This window comes from Anomaloglossus baeobatrachus, chromosome 4 (genome assembly GCF_048569485.1).
Source record: "Anomaloglossus baeobatrachus isolate aAnoBae1 chromosome 4, aAnoBae1.hap1, whole genome shotgun sequence".
Lineage (NCBI taxonomy): Eukaryota > Metazoa > Chordata > Amphibia > Anura > Aromobatidae > Anomaloglossus > Anomaloglossus baeobatrachus.
This window is the reverse complement of record NC_134356.1, coordinates 171691783-171712915: the sequence shown is the minus strand read 5'-3', so window position 1 is coordinate 171712915 and position 21133 is coordinate 171691783. Positions and strand designations below refer to the sequence as shown.

The following is a 21133-nucleotide window of genomic DNA, read 5'->3' as shown; positions in this document are numbered from 1 at the left end:
TGGGAGAGGGGTTTGCTATGTGACGGGGGCCAGCCGGCCGATGCTCATTTGCAGTGCTGGTTGCGATATATAGATGATTTGTTTATTTTGTGGGCGGGCAAGGCGTAGCAACTTGACGAGTTCATGGGTCGACTAGGCATGAATCCTTTTAATATCAGGTTAACCCACAAGAGTGATGCAAGGCGTCTGGATTTTCTTGATATTGACATTGAAATTGATGGCAATCGGGTTATCCAGACGGATGTTTTCCGCAAAAAGACTTCGGTTAACTCTTTGCTGCATGCCTCGTCGTCCCATGATCAGTCTACCATTCGGGCCATCTCGACAGGTCAATTCTTGCGCATGAAGCGCATTTGCTCCTCTGACATTAAGTTTGAGGAGCAAGCGGCGGACCTTACCATTCGTTTCCAAGAGGGGGCTATAGTAATAGGAGCATCAAAAGAGCTTATTTACGGGCCAAACATACCCCTCGTTCTACCTTGCTTTATGGTGGCGCGGCTAAGTCTGGCAGCTCCTCTGATTTAGGTTCAATTCGGTTTATCTCCACTTATAACCATGAGTGGAATAGCATGCGGTCCATTTTGAGCAGGCATTGGGGGGTTCTTCTATCTGATCCCACCCTTCGGAATCTATTGTCCAATAACCCCCTTATGACACCTCGTAGGTCACGTGACATTCTTGTCTGGAGTCATTACATTCAACGCCAGCCCAGTACTTTCCTGGACCTTGGTAGTCCCCTTAGGGGCTGTTTTCCTTGCGGCCACTGTCTGGCCTGCAGCAATGTCCTCCGCACGTCGTCCTTCACTTCTGCTGATGGGGACCGCAGTTATGACATTCAGCATTATGTATCATGCGGCACCTGCAATGTGATTTATTATGCTACGTGCAGCTGCCGCATGATATATGTCGGTCTTACCAGCAGAGAATTACGTAAACGCGTGAGGGAACATGTGAGGGACATTGCTGCGGCCCGGACGGTGGTCAACACTTCCAGCTTAAAGACCCTTCCACGTCATTTTCGTGCGTTCCATGATTGTGATTCAAGATCCCTACTAGTTAGGGGCATTGATGTCATTCATGGAGGCGCAAGAGGTGGGAATATATGGAAAATTTTAGCCCAACGTGAAACCCGCTGGATTTATACTTTGGGGACATTGTCCCCTAAGGGGTTAAATGAACATCTTAGCTTTGCATCATTTTTGTGATCATCACTGTCTTCCTCTTGTTTCCCTGGTTTTAGTGCCTTGTTTTAATTATAGAAATTTTGTTTTTAATTACAGTAAAAATTCTTTCCTGGCACTTCTTAAGGAACGCTGAATTCTTCCGCATGGCATTTACTTACTTATCCATTACATGACTGCGATCACGGACTGGGACCTATAAAGACTGAAGATCCTTTGTATTTTACATCCTTCCTCTGTCTGTGTGATCGCGTCTGTGTATGTTTCATGCCACCTCCCTCGTCCCTCCCTCCTCTGCGCCTCACAGCTACGCCTCCGGGTTTATCTTTCCGGTCTCCTCGGCATCTTGAATCGCTCCTGCGCAAGCGCGGGTGTGGGTGACGCGTCCCCATTCCCGCGCATGTGCATACTGTATTGATGGGCGTTGATTGCTGGGGATTCCGGAGCCCGGAATACCTATGGTGTGGCTGTGCTGGCGTCGATGGGGGAGTGGCCAGGGAGGTTAGGCGCCATGTTTAAAAGCATGGTTTGCTCACAGCGTTGTCATCCCCCTGATGAAATGATCATAACAGTATAGGATCGTGAAACGTATGCGTCGGGGTCTTCTCCAGGGGGACCTCTATGCTGCTGCTCACAGGCTGTGTCTGGACCATGGGTATGCCTTCCCTATCTTAGGTTATTGCTGCCCCTTGTCCTTTACTTTCATGTCTGACCTGCTGGTCAGTGTGTCTGCAATCTGTGCTATATGATGCAATTCTCTTATACATAAACATTCTATTTACCATCTGTGCTATGTATATTATGGGATGTGTCTGACACATACTGAGTGTGGGGCATCTATTTTGTGCATATGCTATGACTTTTGTGCCCACCTCTTTATATTGGTTGTCATTACATATCTGCCTCATTGAGATGAATTTCCATAGCACTCCATGTTTATTTTGTCATTTCACAGTTGCTAATTGACACTGTACATGTATGCTATACGTGTCCATATACTACCTGTTATACACATGCCTCTGATTTCGCTGCTGAATCTCCTTTGTGCCAGTCCTTTTGTATAATAAACATTGTTATTTTGCATTACACTCAGCTTTGTTCTCCTTGTTTTTCACCTTTCTTAGAGAAGTAGTGGCGACTGGGCATCTGGTACTGGGGCACAGCGACAGACATAAGGTCTCTAAAATCCTGTGTGTCCACCAGGCGGAAAGGCAGCATTTCGGTAGCCAAGAGCTTACAGACGGATAAAGTCAACCTCTTAGCTTTGTCATGGGTCGCAGGAAATGGCCTTTTATTTGTCCACATCTGAGGGACAGAGATCTGGCTGCTGTGCGTAGACGGTGTTGAGTAGGGTGTCCCTGGAAAAATGCAGGTTTGTGAGGAAAGTGCAGGCGGAGACATGATGTTGCCTTCATCCAACGTTGGTGCTATCGATGTCTGAGAGAGCTGTACACACGCACTTGTTTCCCCTTCCAAACCAACTGACGACCTACCAAGCAAACTGCCTGTTGCTATTACAGTGGTGGAAGTTGTGCGTGGAAAACCAGGTGTAACAGCTGTCCCCACAGTCCTAGAAGATGAAGAGCGCGCGGATGCACTGGAAGGGGCAGGCGGTGGATGGTTCGCTCCGCTAGGCCGCATTGCAGCACGGTGAGCTTCCCACTGGGACATATGATATTTATTCATGTGACGATTCATGGAAGAAGTTGTCAAACTGCTGAGGTTTTGCCCTCTACTAACAGAATCACGACAAATTTTACAGATCACATAATTTGAGCGATCTTTTGCTATGTCAAAAAAGGACCAGGCTAGGCAAGGCTTAGAGGGCATGCGACCTGCTGAGCCCCCCCGACTAGTGCTCAGAGGCAGAGTGGTGGCTGAGGATGCAGTTGTAGACGTGCTACTAGTGCTCCGACTCTGTCCAGGAAGGCGCAAGGTAACTTCGTCGTCGGTTGCATCCTCCTCCACCGCCTCTGTTGACCTCCTCGAGTGCCTGACTGTGGGTTTACAGTAGGTGGGATCTAGAACTTCCTCATCAATTGTTGTGTTTGCACTCCCCTCACCCTCAGACCGAGCCTTTTCTTGCCCTGACCGAATATTTAAGTTGTCATCCCAATCTGGTATCTGCGTCTCATCGTCATCAGTATGTTCCTCATTGTCTATAGCAACAGGTGTTACAGTTTGTGAAAAAGGGTCAACATTATGCTCAGAAACTTGGTCCTCACGGCCTGAATCAGAGTCACAAAGGTTCTGGGCATCACTGCAGACCATTTCCTGGTCTGTACTCACTGTACCTTGAGAGCAGATCTCTGATTCCCAGGCTATAGTGTGATTGAACAGCTCTGCAGACTCACCCGTCTCAGTTCCAGCATACTGTGCAGGGCAGATGGAGACTTCAGAGCTGGGAGAAAGCAAGTTTGATTGGGATGACAACTCAGAGGACTGGTGTTTTTTGGATGTGGTAGTTGAGGTGGCGGAGAGGGCATTTGTAGATTTGTAGATTGCAGCGGTGGTCTAGCTTTATTAACAGCAGAATAAACAACAATAATTATCCCTGACAATGCAACTACGGCCCTTAAACTGGCAGAATAAATTGCTAGCATAATAGCTTAGTAACAATGAGCTTGAGTGTGCAATGCAGGCAGATGTGCTGCAAATATTTTTGCACTAGTGGGACAATACAGAAGTCCAACAGCCACGTTTAGGATGACACTAAGTTCACTCAGTGTTTGCTAGTATAATGGCTTAGTAACAATGAGTTTGAGTGTGCAAAGGGCAGGAGGGTACAGTGGCAGGGTTGTGGGTCTCTAGGTAGAGGAAAGGAAGCCTGCCTTTCTATCCCTCCTAATGGGGAAATGCAGCGAGGAAATCCCTGACCTTAGCTACATAGACGCAGTATCTTGTGTAGCTGTTAAACTCTGTTTTCACGGACCTTTCACCTATGGCTCTGACCCTGCCGGTATTAGCCCTTAAAAGGACTGATAGAAACTTCTATCCCTATTCTGTACAGCGCTGTGTATAGAGCGTACACAGCAGTATCGGAGATAGGAGCTGCGCCAGCGGTGACTGACACCAAGGACGCAGAAGGCAGATAATGGCGTGCTGGAGGAAAATGTCCGTTTTTATAATGCAGGGACATGTGCAATGGACATCCTATCACACATGCCGTTGCTTCTCTGACTAAAAGTCCACTTAGCTGTGTGTGTGTCTGGGATTGGCTGACATGCTGGCCTGCCCCACTACACGCGCGCTCTTAGGGAAGGAAGACAAGGAAAAAAAATCCATACAGCAGTGATCTGAATGCGCTGTTCCCGCACACTATACACTGAAATTTCATAATAGTGTGAGTCACAGAGTGACTTACACTATTACAGCGGAAAGCCAGCTAGTAATTAGCTGGTCTTTTTGCTGCTAGAACCGTTCTCGAACATATCTAGAACTATCGAGCTTTAGCAAAAAGCTCGAGTTCTAGTTCGATCTAGAACAGCCCCCAAAATCACTCGAGCCACCAACTGGAGAACCTCGAACCGCGAACCGCGCTCAACTCTATTAATGAGTGATTTCCTGTATAGTGGACCGCACGACGGAACGCATAATGTGCATGCGCAGTGAAACAAGGAAGTAAGTAAAACAGAACAAACAGTGTTTGGAAGACCAGGAGCTCCATGGAAACAGCGGTAAACATCAGCGAGTCTATAGAGAGAAGGAAGGGAAAAGAAAAGGGGTAAACATAGCGAATTATGATTATACGCCAACATATAGGGCGGGTGATTAGATATAACAACAATATATGTCTATATGAAAAACTTATTTATAGCACCACTTGAAGATGATAGCGGCACTATCCTAGCAAAGTATCAATAGGTGGAGGAGGTAATGGGAAAATTATGTGTAATGGAGGTATGTGAAGCATATAATGTGAGAGAGAATATATCTAAAGACAGTATAAAGCGGACCTCAAATCTCCATTAATAATACTCATATTCCCTATTGAGACCATGTGGGGACAGGGTATTAAGCGTGTGGATCCAATAAGACTCTCGATTTTTTAATTTCTTAACCCTGTCACCCCCACGTCTCATTGCCACAACATGATCCAAAACTTGAAAGCGGAGCTGGGAAATAGTGTGACCACACTGTAGAAAGTGATGAGGAATAGGTAACATTGTCAACTTGCATCTGATGGTGGATTTGTGCTTCCCTATGCGGTCCCGGATATGCTGGGTAGTCTCCCCAACATATCCGAGACCGCATGGGCACTTAATAAGGTAGACCACATATGAAGTGTTGCAGGTAAAAAAATCCTTGATATGAAAGATCTTCCCAGTGCGGGGATGGGTGAATTGGCTACCTTTAATGATATTTGAGCAATGGGGACAATGGAGGCAGGGATAATTGCCTTGTTTGGGAGTAGACAGGAAGGTCTGTCGAGACCGAATGATTGATGACCCAATATCTGCCCTCACCAGAAGATTTCGAAGGTTGGGAGAACGCTTGTAGCTAAAAAGAGGTGCAACAGAAAATTCGGATATATTAGAATAAGATCTCTTTAATACTTGCCAGTGTTTCAGTATAATTTTTTGATGATAGAATGGTAGGGGTGAAACGTGTTGGAAAAAGTTACAAAAGGTCCTTCTCTTTTAATTTTACCAGAGGGATAAAGACTTTAATGTAGAGCAGAGTTGACAACAGGTAAAGGATAACCCCGTTGCAAGAACTTATGTGACATTTCTTGGTGTCTACGGAGACGCTGATTATGAGTAGTAACTATTCGTGATACCCTTTTGTATTGTGAAATGGGTAAAGAATGTTTCAGATGAGGAGGATGACTACTGGTGTAGTGCAATAAACTATTGCGATCGGTAGGTTTAACATACAGATCAGAAACAATATTACCCATATAGTCAATATGAATGAGGGTAGCCAAAAAATTAATAGTTGAAGGGTCAATATGTTGAGTGAATGATAGCCCTGTCACCCGTGTATTAATATAATTGAAAAAGTCATCAAAGAGGGAAGGGGGGGCCCATGAAAATAATAAAAATGTCGTCAATGTAACGTTTATAAAATGCTATATGGTCTTGAAATAGTGAATGGGTATATACAAACATAGACTCGAAATGCGTCATATATATGTTAGCATATGGGGGGCCAGCGTTTGAACCCATAGCAGTACCCTTAATTTGAAAACAAAATTGGTCCTGAAAAAGAAAAAAGTTTTTTCGAAAAATGATATTCAATAGTTCTAAACAGAACCCCTTTTGGGTGGATGAGAAGTCGCTATAAGTGTCCAAAAACCAGCTAACTGCTTGTGTGCCCAGATCGTGGTCAATACTTGTGTAGAGGGAATTGACATCAAGAGTGACAAGGAACGAGTTTGGTGGGAAAGGACTCAGAGATTTTAGTTGTTGCAAAAAGTGACCAGTGTCCCGTAAAAAGGAAGGAGTCTTATTTACAATGGGTGACAGGATACGATCCAATGCCACAATTGGACGTCCAGGAGTACGCCAAAGGTTTTTATGTACCTTTGGTAATGTTTATAAGACCGGGATAACTGGATTGGTCTTATTTAAGTAAGTGGCCAGCTTAGAATCAATAACTCCAGAGGTGGAAAAACGTTGGATCATATCCTGAATAATTCTTTTGATGTCACTAGAAGGATCACGGGATATTGGTAGGTATGTAGATGTGTCAGCTAATTGTGACAGAATTTCAGAAATATAATAACTCTTGTCCATGACCGCCAAAGAACTGCCCTTGTCCGCTGGTTTGATTATTATGGATGAATTATTCTTTAGGGACTGTAATGCTTGGGTTTCCCTGGGGTCAAATTGTTTTTAACCCTCAATTCACCATATTTAACTGTATCTATGAATTTATCAATGTCTGTTTTGACAAGAGAAACAAAGGTTTCAGCAGGGTGGTAGGTACGTGGAGGCATGAAGCTATTAGGCATGATCAACTGAAGTTTGTTAAAAGAAAATTGTGTGTCTGACACCCTAGAACTCTGATCAGAAGACACCTGATGAAAATGGACTTTAAGTCTCACTGACCTGAAAAATGTATTCAATTCTTGATCAAGTGTGAAAGAGTCGAAACGAGGGGTTGGGCAAAAAGTTATCCCCCCTCGAATCACAGGTTCTACAAAAGGGTCTAAGGTGTATGAGGAGATGTTGAAAATGAGGTCCGCCTTACCTGAGATCTGGTAGTCATCCAGTCTCCCGATTGGAACTCTCCTCTGTCCCCTCCTCGTCATTTTTGTGGAATTGCGCGTCGTTGTCCTAAAAAAGATGCCTGATGGAAATCCGTCTTACTGCCAATGCTAGCAGATGAAGAAAACTCGGTCCCAGGTGGGAGGCGTCTGCGTGAGGGAGGTTCGCCGCATCGCCACCTATATACCTGACCACGTTTGTAATCACCCTCATCTCGTACGAATTTACTGCGTTTTCGTTCTTGAAGAGATTTTTTATACTCAAGGATAGTGGATTCCATTTTGGATTTCATATTTTGGAGGTCAGCAGAGGAAACAAGGTTGGCCAACTGTTCCTCAATAGTGGAGACTTGTTGGGAAATAGTGTCCAATTCCTTATGTAGATAATCAATCGTAAGGGTCATGAGGTCGTATGAACATTTATTAAGAATATGTTCAAATGTGGTACAGAACTCGGGGTTGTCAGAGAAGAGGGTTGGACGTAAGGAAACACGTAAACCTCGGGGTATCCTTTTAACCTTGTAGTACTCGGCAAGGGTAATGAGGTGGAGCTCTAGGGCTACTTGTCTTTTCAATTCACGTTCATACTCTTTTGTTCTTGATTCCTCACTGGGAATGAATAGGAATTGACCCGTGGTAGTTACACGGGAATGAATGACAGAAGATTGTTCTTCATTGTAGGAAAAAACATTGGAAGACATGGTCAAAATATATAGGCAGTTGGTACGTCAGGAGCTCAAGACCAAAAAGGGTAAATATTAAATAGTCTGAATGATGATCTGGCTCACTGAGGGGTGCTCAGGGAAAAGAAGCAATATTTATAAAAAAGATCCCGGCACACAAAGGAAAAATATTTTTCAACAACTTGATTGTGATGAAATGTATACTTATTTGTATTATGACGTTTCGGCTATTTGCCTTCTTCAAATAACTGAACATAGGAAAAAGATATAAAGAAATATCAGTACCATAAATATAACCTTATTACAGTGCATATAAAGATCCAAAACAAATTGATTCTTTTGCGTACATGTTATTCCTATTGATTTTTTTGTTTCTTTCCTGCGTTAATAATGGGCCCTTTTTGATATCTTTAACAGAATGTTCATTGATGTCCTCCACATGAAAATATACCCTTGCTTTTCTTCATATCTAATAGGTATTATTCAATCAATTTGTTTTGGATCTTTATATGCACTGTAATAAGGTTATATTTATGGTACTGATATTTCTTTATATCTTTTTCCGATGTTCAGTTATTTGAAGAAGGCAAATAGCCGAAACGTCATAATACAAATAAGTATACGTCTCATCACAATCAAGTTGTTGAAAAATATTTTTCCTTTGTGTGCCGGGATCTTTTTTATAAATATTGCTTCTTTTCCCTGAGCACCCCTCAGTGAGCCAGATCATCATTCAGACTATCGGTGACAGCTCAAGGCCGCCGGCTGCAATCCTCGGCAGTCCGTGCCCCTTGACACTGTCCCCTGCGACCGGGTTCCAGCTCTTACCAGGCCCAGACCAACGTCTGCCACCTAGTACTCAGGAGCCCTGCTCTGTGACCTCTCCCTCCCAGGAAGTCACTTCACCTCCTTCTCTCTCCACTGTCTGAACTCAACTCCACTGCTCAACTGTCACTTTCCTCACTCTCCCCTCAGCAACCCCACATGTGGGCGGCCCTATTCCCTTCAGGCCCCCCAATGGTGTGTCTGGTAAGTTAAAGTGGGAAGTGTTCCTAGGATTTTGATTGGCTAAGCTGTTAGCAACACCAAAGGAGCAGGATCCGTAACCAAGGAGGGTGGCGCCCCTGACCTGGTCAGGCACCACTGAGTACTGCACTCATGCTGGGACAGTACTTCCAGGTAATTCCAAAGGCCAGAATGAGGTGTGTACACACAGACACATAGCAACAAGGTCTCCCACACCATTAGATGGGACCCTTGGGTAGCCTCCAGAAGAGACTAGCCTTCAATTCTTGTCAAGGGGTGTAGCGGAGGGGCTGGGAGCTAAAGCTGCAGAGGCTGTCAGGAAAAAAGTGGAGCGAACCAGTCTGGTAGCAGTGAGCGGCGGTTGCTAAGAGACGCAGACGCGCGCACACGCTAGTCAGACCCTGCACGTGAAGTAGCCGTTAGCGGGGGAGAACGTTATCAGTTAGTCAGTCAGAAAGACACCTGGAGAAATGCAGTCGAGTACGTGGACTGTTGGTGACTAGGCACGCACGGGGAACAGGTCCCTAGAGTAGACGTCCATTTATTGATCTGCTAAACCTGCCGGTGAGGGGACTAGAGGTACCTCACCAAACATACAGAGTCCGAGCCTCAGCAGCAACGCGGGGACCCATAAGGAGACAGAGCTTGAAGTCATCTCACCTGGTCCACGCTGCCGGCAAACAGGCCAAAAAGGGAGAAAAGGCAGTAGCGACTGCCTGGATAGACCCCACGGTACTTCAAGTCAGGGGTTATCCGAACAAAGAAGTGCTAGGAAGGCGAGTTAATGGTTACCCTCAGATCGGCCTGAAGGAGTTCCTGGTTCCACTTTGTTTTTCTCAGCATCGCCCAGGTTACCTCACGATAACTGCAAAAGTGAGTAAAAACAAGTTGGAAGACTTTCCGGACTGAGCCTGAGTTATTCTGGAACATGTAGTTCTACACACCCGAGCCCCTGGGGCCGGCCTCACTCACGGGAGGCTATATCATCCAACTGCAGACTCCATAAGCCGCAGATGCTCGTTAAATTTGTAGTGGTGGTCACCCATATCCCTGACCGCAAACCGTGAGTGGTGTCACGACTCATATATACAAAACCGACATACCTGTTGACATATATACCCAAAAGAAGACCCTGTGGCGTCCGTGAAGGTGGAGTGATGTCCCTGGGGCGACTACTGCAGGTGGGCTTCACAGATACTGTGCTGAAGGGCAGATTGCACAATACCCTGTGACGACCTGATAGGCCAGGGTGTCACATATACTCCCAGATGGAGTAGTAGATGGAACAAGAGACAAGGATGATCTGAACAGTAAGTTATCATAAACTGCAAAATTATTTCATTATAATCCTATCTTATGAGACGGAGTAAGTTTTTAATCTTTTTTTAATCTTTGAACTTTAACCTTCAAATTAAGTTATTCTTATAAGGTAACCATCGGAGTCGGCTAAATTATTGGCAACCCTATAATTGTATCCATCAGTTCTAAAACCTAGCAATCAGCAGTAATTTCGGTAATATCTGAAAAAGTGATACCTAGATGTACAGTACTGTGCAAAAGTATTCAGGTGTGAAACAAAACCTGCAAAATTAGGAGACCTGGGACAAAGCCCTGATCTACATCATCAAGTGTGTCTGGGACAACAGAGAGATTTTTGCAAAATGATATCAACAAACATTCTGTGGCTAGTTCTCCAAGATGTTTTGAACAGCTTCACTGCTGAGCTATTTCAATAACTGCGTGCAAGTGTCCATAGTTAATTTTTGCTGGTTGGAAGGCAAAAGATGCAAAGGGTGGTCACACCAAATATTGATTTGATTAAGATTGATATTTTTCTTATTCACTTTACATTTTTCTGATTGATAAAAATAAACTATTTACTTCTTTTTTTTTGTTTGTTTTTTTTTTAAAGCATTTTTACTTTACAGTACTATTTCTAAACCTGCCTAAATATTTGGCACAGTACTGTACATTTCCACTGCAATTCATCTAATCTATTCTTTCTGGCTCTTCGTGGGAATTCTTGAGAGGGGAAGTGACATTAATTTTAGGGCTCCTCACTCAGGGCCTCATCTATGAACAGTTCCAAAGAGGGCTTGTGAATCTGTTTGATCAGCTAGCCTTTAGGATAGCTTCATTGAAAAAAAGAAGTGTTCCAGGTTAATTCTTAAAGTGGAGCAATCATCAAGATTTTTCTATAGGAAGTAAAGGCAGTGCCACACAGGCAGTAAGATGCTGAATCTAGGCATAGCTGTTATAGGAAGATGTGATTATTGGTTGATTAAATATCTTAAATGAAAGTTGTTGAAAAGCACTGCACTTTAATTATTATGGACAGGTCTTTGTGGGCCAAGTCCTCACTTTTATTCCTCCTTAAGAGGATGCCGGAGGAGGCGGAATAAAAGTGAGAACCCAACCGACAAAGACCCACACATGTTGCACACAAAGTACAGTGCTTTTCTACAACTTTGATTTAAGATTTTTAATCAACCAATAATCACATCTTTCTATAACAGGTATGCCTGGATTCAGCATCTAGTGCCACTGCCTTTACTTCATATAGCAAAATACTCCTGATTGATCCTCTTTAAATATGGAAATGCTTATTTCCATCAATATCAAACTGTAACCAGAGGCGTATCTAGGGGGTTAGCTGGCGGGGCATCTGCCCCGGGTGCAGCTGTCAGGGGGGCGCTGACAGGCTGCCTGATGCAGCAGCTCTGAGAGTCTTCCCCGCGGCTGTTTTCTGCCCTCTGTAGTGGGAGCCGCTATTCTCTGAGTCCAGCAGTCAAGCTGACAGCCGAGTCAGAGAATGTGTGGAGCGCGGCTCCCTGTGATCAACTGCATTGCCAGCGGTAGCTTTGTGCGACCTGTGCAATGGCACCAGCCGGCAGAGAGCACTGGGGGGAGAACTCCCCCCTGCACGATCTCCTATCAGATTGCAGTTGGAAGCAGTGAGATCGGGAGGGGCCTGTACGGCACTTTTGGAGACTGCATAGTGCAATGTGCTCAGCCTCTCACCCTCCCGTCCTGTGCACTCAGGCTGTGTGCACCACAGAGGAGACAGAAGACAAGAAACCAGCGGCCACACATCTGAATGGCCACACATTACCCAGTTAGTGCTGTATACGGGGCGTGTTTGTGCTGTATACTGGGCATGTGTGTGCTGTATACTGGGCGTGTGTGCTGTATATGGGGCGTGTGTGTGCTGTTTACTGGTTGTGTGTGTGCTGTATACTGGACGTGTGTGTGCTGTATACGAGGCGTCTGTGTGCTGTAACTGGGGCATGTGTGTGCTGTATACGGGGTGTATGTGTGCTGTATACGGGGCGTGTGTGCTGTATACGGCACGTGTGTGTGCTGTATATGGGACGTGTGTGTGCTGTATACGGTGTGTGTGTGCTGTATATGGGGCGTGTGTGCTGTATACGGGGCATGTGTGTGCTGTATACGAGGCGTGTGTGTGCTGTATACGGGGCGTGGGTGTGCTGTATACGGCGCGTATGTGTGCTGTATACGGCGCGTATGTGTGCTGTATACGGCGCGTGTGTGTGCTCTATACGGGCATGTGTGTGTGCTGTATAAGGGGGCGTGTGTGTGCTGTATATGGGGTGGGTGTGTGTGTGTGCTGTATACCGGGTGTGTGTGTGCTGTATACGGGGTGTGAGAATGCTGTATACCAGGTGTGAGTGCCTTGTACAGCATGTTAGTGCTGTATACGGCGTGTGTGAGTTCTGTATACGGAGTGTGACTGCTGTGTATGTGGTGTGAGTGCTGTATACAGTATAAACTTTGCATGTGTACTGTATATGGCCAATGTGTGTGTGACGCCCTGGACTAGTCAGGTCGTCCCAGGTAGTCCCATGCGCACACACCCCCTCCCTAAAAAGGTTACAAAAGCCAAACTTAAAAAACCTTGTCACCACCCTCCAGGTTTGATGTCCACACCAGGGGGGCGGAGCTAGGTGGTTGGCTCCACCCACCAAGGAGTTCACAGGCCTGGAGGCGGGAAAAAGACACAAGTTCTAGTGCAGAGTAGTCTGGACAGTGGAGGAAAGAAGTCGAGTTCAAGGGCAGATCTGTGACCAGGCCTGCCAATAGTCTACTCAGGTGGCTGGGTCGGAGCCCTGTCACCTCTGGCAAGGAGGCAGACGGTGGTGGCCACCTGCAGGAGCTGGGATTACAGCCAGTGGAACCGTAGGGATGGGTGGCCCACCGGTACCGAACCGGGGAACCGATTGGAAACAGGAGTACCAGGAGGGGTACTCAGACCCAGTACGAAGCCCCGAATCGACAGGGCTGAGTCAAATCAACTAATTGAGGACTGGACTTAAGGACCTATCCCACACGTTAGAAGACAACAGCCCAACCATACAGGCTAAAGCCACCGCCAAGGCATAGAGACCCAAAGGGCCAGCGTCTGTGGGCAAACAGGGCTCTTCCGACAACCAGCAAGACGGGGAGCGGACTACCGTTGCTTAGGCAGAGGAGTCAAACATTCATACAAAGAGGTGCAGGAGAAAGGTGGAAACCACCAACCTGATAAGAGAGAAGCTGCAGCCACCTGCGGGCCCCGTTCATCGTCCTGTTTGGTTTACCAGAGACTCCCGTGTATTGTGTCATAGGGAGTACACCAGTGCCTTCGGGCCGCGCACCGCTCCATGCCGCACCGCACCAGCATACGCCTGCACTCGCTCCCCCGCCTCAGCACCTCCCTCGGGCCCCCGGGACCATCACTCCCCTACCCACGGAGCGGTCAAAACCAAGCTGTGCAACACCGTCCCCGGGAGGCCTAGTTAACGGCAGCGGTGGTGTCCATGTATTCACCACAACCCGTGGGTGGCGTCACGAACTTACATCCCTTACAAACCACCGCGGCCCCGGCCGTGGAACTTCCCCGCTGAAGTCCCTGTGTGTAGCGCCAACCCCCTTGCAGAGCGACGTGACCCCGGGTCCGTGAGGAGCTCGAGCCACCCACCGTATGAGCACAGATCCGAGCGGCTCGGTGGTCGCAGCCGAGCCTGCGGGGCGGTACACATCGACCCTTCTGGCGTCTGCGAACAGGATATAACCGTCCACTTACCTGTGGAAGTGCGCCTTGAAATTGTTGTTAGCAGCTTCCCACTGAAAAATTGCAGAATCCGCCATCTTGGGCGCGAAAAGTTCCCGCCCGAGCCGTCTTCTCCGAGCAGAAAGGGCGCGAAAGGCGAAACCCCGCCCCCGAGAACAGTGCGGTGCAAAAAGCAAGCGACATGCCCCGAAAAGACCAGGGGGGGGACGGGTGAAGATCCAGCCTCATGTGACTGAGGAGATAAAAGGCAGGAACTCCAGGACTCTGCCACCAGTCTGGTTCCTGGACAAACAAGTTGCAACATGTCCGCCCCGTCTGAGAGGCCCGAATTCCCGGAGCCCGCGCCCGGAACAGCGGCGTGGGTGGAAGCCCGGACGGCCATGATGTGTTGCCGTCTCCAGGCCCAGGTATGCTACCTTATGGAGCAATGGGCGGCCGAGATGGAGGGGATGGCCGCCGCCCTGTGGGCATTTGAAGTGGCGGCAGTGTTGGAGGTAAGGGTATGCGACCCACGCCCCTATGTCTGAGAGGGACCGGCCGCTGCGGCTGCGGGACCCGGTCTGCTCCTGCCCTCCATACTGCCTCCCCCACTGCCCGTAGCAGTCGCCGCTACCTCTCCGCCCGGATCCCCACCCCCTTCACCAGTTCCGGAGCCCGTCCCAGATGCCCAGGAAGAGCCGCCTGTGGCCGCAGCATGCGGACAGCAAGCCGATCGGCCCGCACTACCTCCGCTCCCGAGGAAGACTAAGTTGTGGAAGGTGCCCGTGCCTGATGTGGTCCCGGCCCCAGCAGTGCGCCCGGCCGAAGAGGAGAGCGCTACCCGGGACAAGGCCAAGAAGGTGAGACAGGCCGTTCCAGGGTCTCGGGCCTTGGCTGAGGTCCCGCGGGGAGGCCGCTGCAAGGCAGCAAAGCCGGCCGCGACACAGCGGGGTTCCCCCCGGAGGGTGACGGTCGTGGCCGCCACCGGGGAACTCCAGCTGGGCCAGACCCCCAACCATAGAGACCCCGGGAATGCAGACGCCCCGTATTGGGAGCGGCGGCCAAACCAACTGGGCCGGGAGATCGAGGCTTGTGAGAGGAGGAAAGCAGAAATCCTTTCCCGCACAATCTGGGAGAAGGAGAATCTGAGGAGTGCCACCTACTGGGTGCGCCGCCCGACCTTCCAAGGCCAAGTCCGCCGGTTTGACCCCCAGCGTGGATGGGGGTTAATTTTTAAGCCTGGAGGCCGAAGTATTCGTTTCCCGACAGGATGTCAACTCACACCTCCCGTTGGACCATCCGGATCGGGATCTGGTTCCAGGAGATCTCGTGACCTACACCCGGCATTGCGGGGAGAGGGGCTGGTTTGCCCTCAGCATTAAAAGGAGGGTACGCCAGGATGTCCCGGAGCGCTCCCAGTCCCCCCTCACCGTACAGCCCTGAGGTTGCCGTCGAGGAGAAGTATGAGGAGGAAGAAAATGAAAGTTAAAGGCAGCGGATGCCGGTTGCCAAAGTTGAACAGTCCCCGTTGGGACCATACTGCCCATCCTTGTTGGGACTTTGTTTTTGCCCCGTTTACCTAAAGACAAGGCCGAGAACTGGCAGGCCACCCAAGGTTCAGGTTGTTTGGGTGGGTGATTGAAGGACCTGGTCCCATTTCCCGTTATTAATAAACGTTTACCATTTGCAACGTTCAAGTATGTGCTTCCCGTAAGGGAAGATCTGAAAAGTTAATATTTGAAGTTTGTACAACCGTTAGTATACTTGTACTGTGTTCCCGTTTTTATATTTTAGAAAACAAAATAAACCGGTGATGGACGGGCAGCCCGCGGACAGTCTGCATTAAACCAAGGGAAAATGTGACGCCCTGGACTAGTCAGGTCGTCCCAGGTAGTCCCATGCGCACACACCCCCTCCCTAAAAAGGTGACAGCAGCCAAACTTGGAGGGTGGTGAGAAGGTTTTTTGTCCACACCAGGGGGGCGGAGCCAGGCGGTTGGCTCCGCCCACCGAGGAGTTCACAGGCCAGGAGGTGGGAAAAAGACAAGTTCTAGGGCAGAGTAGTCTGGACAGTGGAAAAGAGAAGTCGAGTTCAAGGGCAAACCTGTGACCAGGCCTGCCAATAGTCTACTCAGGTGGCTGGGTCGGAGCCCAGTCACCTCTGGCAAGGAGGCAGACGGAGGTGGCCACCTGCAGGAGCTGGGATTACAGCCGGTGGAACCGTAGGGACCAGGGTCGGGCAGTGGCCCACCGGTAGCGAACCGGGGAACCGATTGGAAACCGGAGCACCAGGAGGGGTACTCAGACACAGTACGAAGCCCCGAATCGACAGGGCCGAGTCAAATCAACTGATTGAGGACTGGACTTAAGGACCTATCCCACACAAGACCCGTTAGAAGACAACAGCCCAACCGTAAAGCCACCGCCAAGGCATAGAGACCCAAAGGGCCAGCGTCTGCGGGCAAACAGGGCTCTTCCGACAACCAGCAAGCCGGGGAGCGGACTACCATTGCTTAGGCATAGGAGTCAAATATTCATACAAAGAGGTGCAGGAGAAAGGCGGAAACCACCAACCTGATAAGGAAGAAGCTGCAGCCGGCTGCGGGCCCCGTTCATCATCCTGTTTAGTTTACCAGAGACTCCCATGTATTGTGTCATAGTGAGTACACCAGTGTATTTGGGCCGTGCACCGCGCCGCATCGCATGAGCATACGCCCGCACCCACTCGGGCCCCCGGGACCATGACTCCCCTATTCACGGAGGGGTCAAAACCAAGCTGCGCAACACCATTCCCGGGAGGCCTAGTAAACAGCAGCGGTTGTGTCCTTCTGTTCACCACAACCCGTGGGTGGCGTCACGAACTTACATCCCTTCCAAACCACCACGGCCTCGGCCGTAGAACTTCCCCACTGAAGTCCCTGCGTGTATCGCCAACCCCCTTGCAGAGCGACATGACCCCCGGGTCCGTGAGGAGCTTGAGCCACTCACCGTACGAGCACGGATCCGAGCGGCTCGGTGGTCGCAGTCGAGCTCGCGGGGCGGTACATGTGTCGTGTGCAGTATACAATATGACCAGTGTGTCAAGACTGTGTGCAGTATACACTAGAGATGAACCACCCCCCTAGTGTTCGAGTTCGGTTCGTCGAACGGAGGACAAGTTCATCGAACGTTCGACGAACCAATTCGAACCCCATTGAAAACAATGGGAGGCAAACACAAACACATAAAAACACATTATACATGTACACATACAGTTAATAAACAGTGCCATTACACTTACAGGTCCCCGCTGCTTTTCCTTCCGATAATCGCTGCATCCTCCCGGTAACCAGCACTGATGATAGGACCTTCCGTGATGTCGTCATAGCCATGTGACCAGTCACATGTATATTATCTCAGTGGTTACAGACTGGTGACATGGCTAGACGTCATGCTAGGTCCTGTCAGTGCATCTCTCCGGTACGCGTTGCTCATTCCAGCATCTCCGTGTACCGGCGAGATGCTCTGGCACATGGTCTGCTTCCCCGTTCCTGCATGTGGGCGCTCTTTAAAGAGTCAGCCCATATACAAGGACTGGCTGCCACAGCCGGTGAATTGCAGCATCGGGAATCACGTGATCAGAGCACCGTTGCTATAGCAACCCGCCAGCCATCGGTGACGTCACCGCTTACAGCCCGCAGCCTCTGCTCACTCACTGAGTGATTAGACTGCACGGGAGCAGAAGCGTTCTTCCTCCCATGCAGTGCTGTCTGATGTAGCAGAGCTGCATGGGTTGAAGGAGAAAGAAGACAGAATACCAGGATCGTGGAGGGATGAGAGAGAGTAATAAACATGGCGTCTCTAAGTATGTTTGTGTATTTATTTCTATTAAAGTATTTATTCTCTGTGTGGTGTCTTTTTTTAACCCTTTATTGGAGAGTCTTAATGGCCGGGTCAAACTTGCCTGACATTAAGAATCTCTGGCTTAATACTAGCTAGTAAAACAAAGCTAGTATGAACACATTATTACCCAGCAAGCCACTTGGCTTCAGGGCTGCTGGAAGAGTTGGACACAGCGCCAGATGATGGCGCTTCTATGAAAGCGCCATTTTCTGGGGCGGCTGCAGACTGCAATTCGCAGCAGAGGGGCCCAGAAAGCTCGGGTCAACCTGTGCTGCGGATTCCAATCTGTTATGATCCGGAACCATGGAAGACCACCACAAATCACTGGCAAAAGGTGACAAGAGCATTGGCAACTAATCTGGCCGCCATCCCCTTACTAACCATCACAACTAGAAGTAGCCGAGGGGTGAACTAACATCCTGTGCACCGCGAACCCAGCCGGAGAACTAACTATCCTAAAGGTAGGAAAGATGAATAACTATCTGCCTTAGAAAATAGACAAGAATAGCTAGTTCCCCACATTCAAAGACTGCGGTGATATAGGAAAAACACAATACACAGGTAGATGACAGGATTAGCAAAAGGTGAGGCCCCCGCTGACTAAAATAGGAAAGGACAGGAAAGGGACTGATGGTGGCCAGAGAAAAACCCTGCAAAATACCAACTTCCTGATAGTACAAAAATACCCTCAGATTGCACAATCTGAACTCCGTCCTATACCAGGTGCCCTTGTCATACCAATGAACAGAAAACAAGAATCATAACAAATTCAACAAGCCACAAACACATGGACCCAAAGGAGCTATACTCCACACAGAACTGCAGGGAGTTCCCCAACAAACCAGTGAGGGGGAAAATCCCTGCAAGCAAATAAACTGAAAACAACCACAGCAAATGACAAACCCAGATAAGCAAAAGAACCAGACAATAAATAAAGAGCAAGCACTTATCTGGAGAAGATGTGGTGTAGAGCAGGATGAAGCAGGCTGGAGATACAAAGAACAACTGACATCCGGCAACAGACTGCAATCAGACCAGGATTTAAATAAGCAGAGAGTTAGCAAAGGAAACACCCATTGCACAACACACCTGCTCCAAGTCCAAACCATTCCTGGCCACCAGAGGGAGCCTCCCAGCAGCCAAAACATAACTAACATTCACAACACCAATCCCCAGCTGCCTAGTTGTACCTGGCTGGACACAAAAATGGGGCGAAGCCCTGTTAAAAAAATATACTCTTAAATATATTTTTCTTCAAATACGTAAAGGCGCATGAATGAAAAGACCTCAAAAATGTAAAAATAAATGTATTTTATCTATTTAAAAATGGTTGCCAGGGTTCAGTTACAGGAAGGAAAAATAATATACTTTGATAGCTTACACAAAGAGTTCATTTAGTCCATAATGATCAATGGGAAGTCTTTACCCATCTTTCTTTGGGTCCTGAATGGCAATGCAGGGAATGTCATCTCTTAGGCCAGACAACGTGTCTTCATCTTGCACAGGAGTCTTCTGACAGCAGGCAATGTGGAGGAGCGAGCCATAGCCCCCTCCATCGTGTGTTATATAACAACTGTCCAGTCCATATAGGGTGTTTAGTTGAATATAGCTCCATATGACATAAGCTTCTAGAAGCTACCAGAAGCTTCTGGAAGGATTTATATATATCCTTCCATGCTCAGCATATATATATATTCAATATGGATATTTTAATACTTATTCCTTATAAAAACTTTATTAATATACTATGCCCTTCAACATAAACAGAACTGTGAACTTATATGTCTTAGGCTATGTGCGCACGTTGCGTACAAGCCCTGCAGAAATTTCTGCAGCGATCTGAAGAGCACATGTGCGCTTTAGATCGCTGCAGAAATGTCCGTAGTGAGCGCCGATTCCATGCGCTCTGCCTGCAGCTCCTGCCATAGACAGAGCAGGAGCTGCCGGCAAAGCGCAGGAAAGAAGTGACATGTCACTTCTTTTTGCGCAGCGCTTCGGCAGTAGCCGAAGCGCTGCGCTCTTAAACGCCACGTGCGCACGGCCCCTGCACAGTCTCCATAGACTGTGCAGGGGATGCAGGACGCATGCAGTTACGCTGCGCTACAAAGCGCAGCGTAACTGCATGTTTTTACGCGACGTGCGCACATAGCCTTACTATGAAATATTTGATAACTAGATGTATTAATTTTAATGTTTTTACAAACCCCCCTTGAAGCGGGTGGAGTAACCCCGATAATTAATTAATACATCATTAAAATAACAAATCTTCTTTCCTTATTTGGTGATGATATATTAATATCAATAATAATGATGAATAATAATTAATTTGCATTATTCATGTTGTAAGTTCAATAATATAATAATGTGGATTCATGTTATGATAGGCCATGACTGATCAATCATATAAAAATATATAACTATACTTCGCTAGACCTAAAAAGAAATGCAAAAACAAATCCGGTCACCATATGATGTCCTCTGAGTTGATGTCTTCTTATCTCCGATGTAATCCGGCATAAACACAGTCTCTTAGAAATAAATCCTTTGATAAAAATGGATGGTTACCAATTTATACAGTCCCATATTGCGTTTATCATTGTTAGATCAAAGTCCATAAACCTTATTCTTTATTACAAAGTCCATAGCCAATGTTGATAAACCACAGTTCAAGAGTGTAGAAGAATAACAAAAGTCTTTGATGTCTGTGCAGTGTAATTTGCATTAGTCACCTTGTATCCTTCATGCTGCCTGTTGTCAAATCCTAGAACAGATGTTAAGACGTTCTTGGTCAGCACGACAGGGGTTAACTTTAACACGTCATTGCTCTTCTTAGTAACTTTAGGGAGGTCTTAATGCACAGACCATGTGTCATTGTCCATCCTGGAATCATAGGACTATTGTGTTTCTGAAGTGCAAACGCGGTAAGTGTATTTTGTATGTTTCACAGTCTTATTTGAGACGTTACCTTTTGGACCTTTTTGCAGAATCCCTTTTAACTTTAGGATAATTATAAAGTCTTTTTATCTTCTATAATCTTGATTGAAGACTGATTCATTCCCTAATCTAAATACCAAATATGGCAATAACTATCACTAATAAAT

General features: G+C 47.5%; 1 protein-coding gene across 1 annotated transcript in view; it reads left to right on the top strand.

The window, feature by feature from the left end:
* FGF1 (fibroblast growth factor 1) overlaps positions 1 to 21133 on the top strand; it is a 58314-nt gene that overhangs the window by 16374 nt on the left and 20807 nt on the right. Inside the window, 2 exon segments of the mRNA XM_075343407.1 lie at positions 10350 to 10411; positions 10518 to 10530. Of these exon segments, the coding sequence (XP_075199522.1) occupies positions 10350 to 10411; positions 10518 to 10530 (75 nt within the window).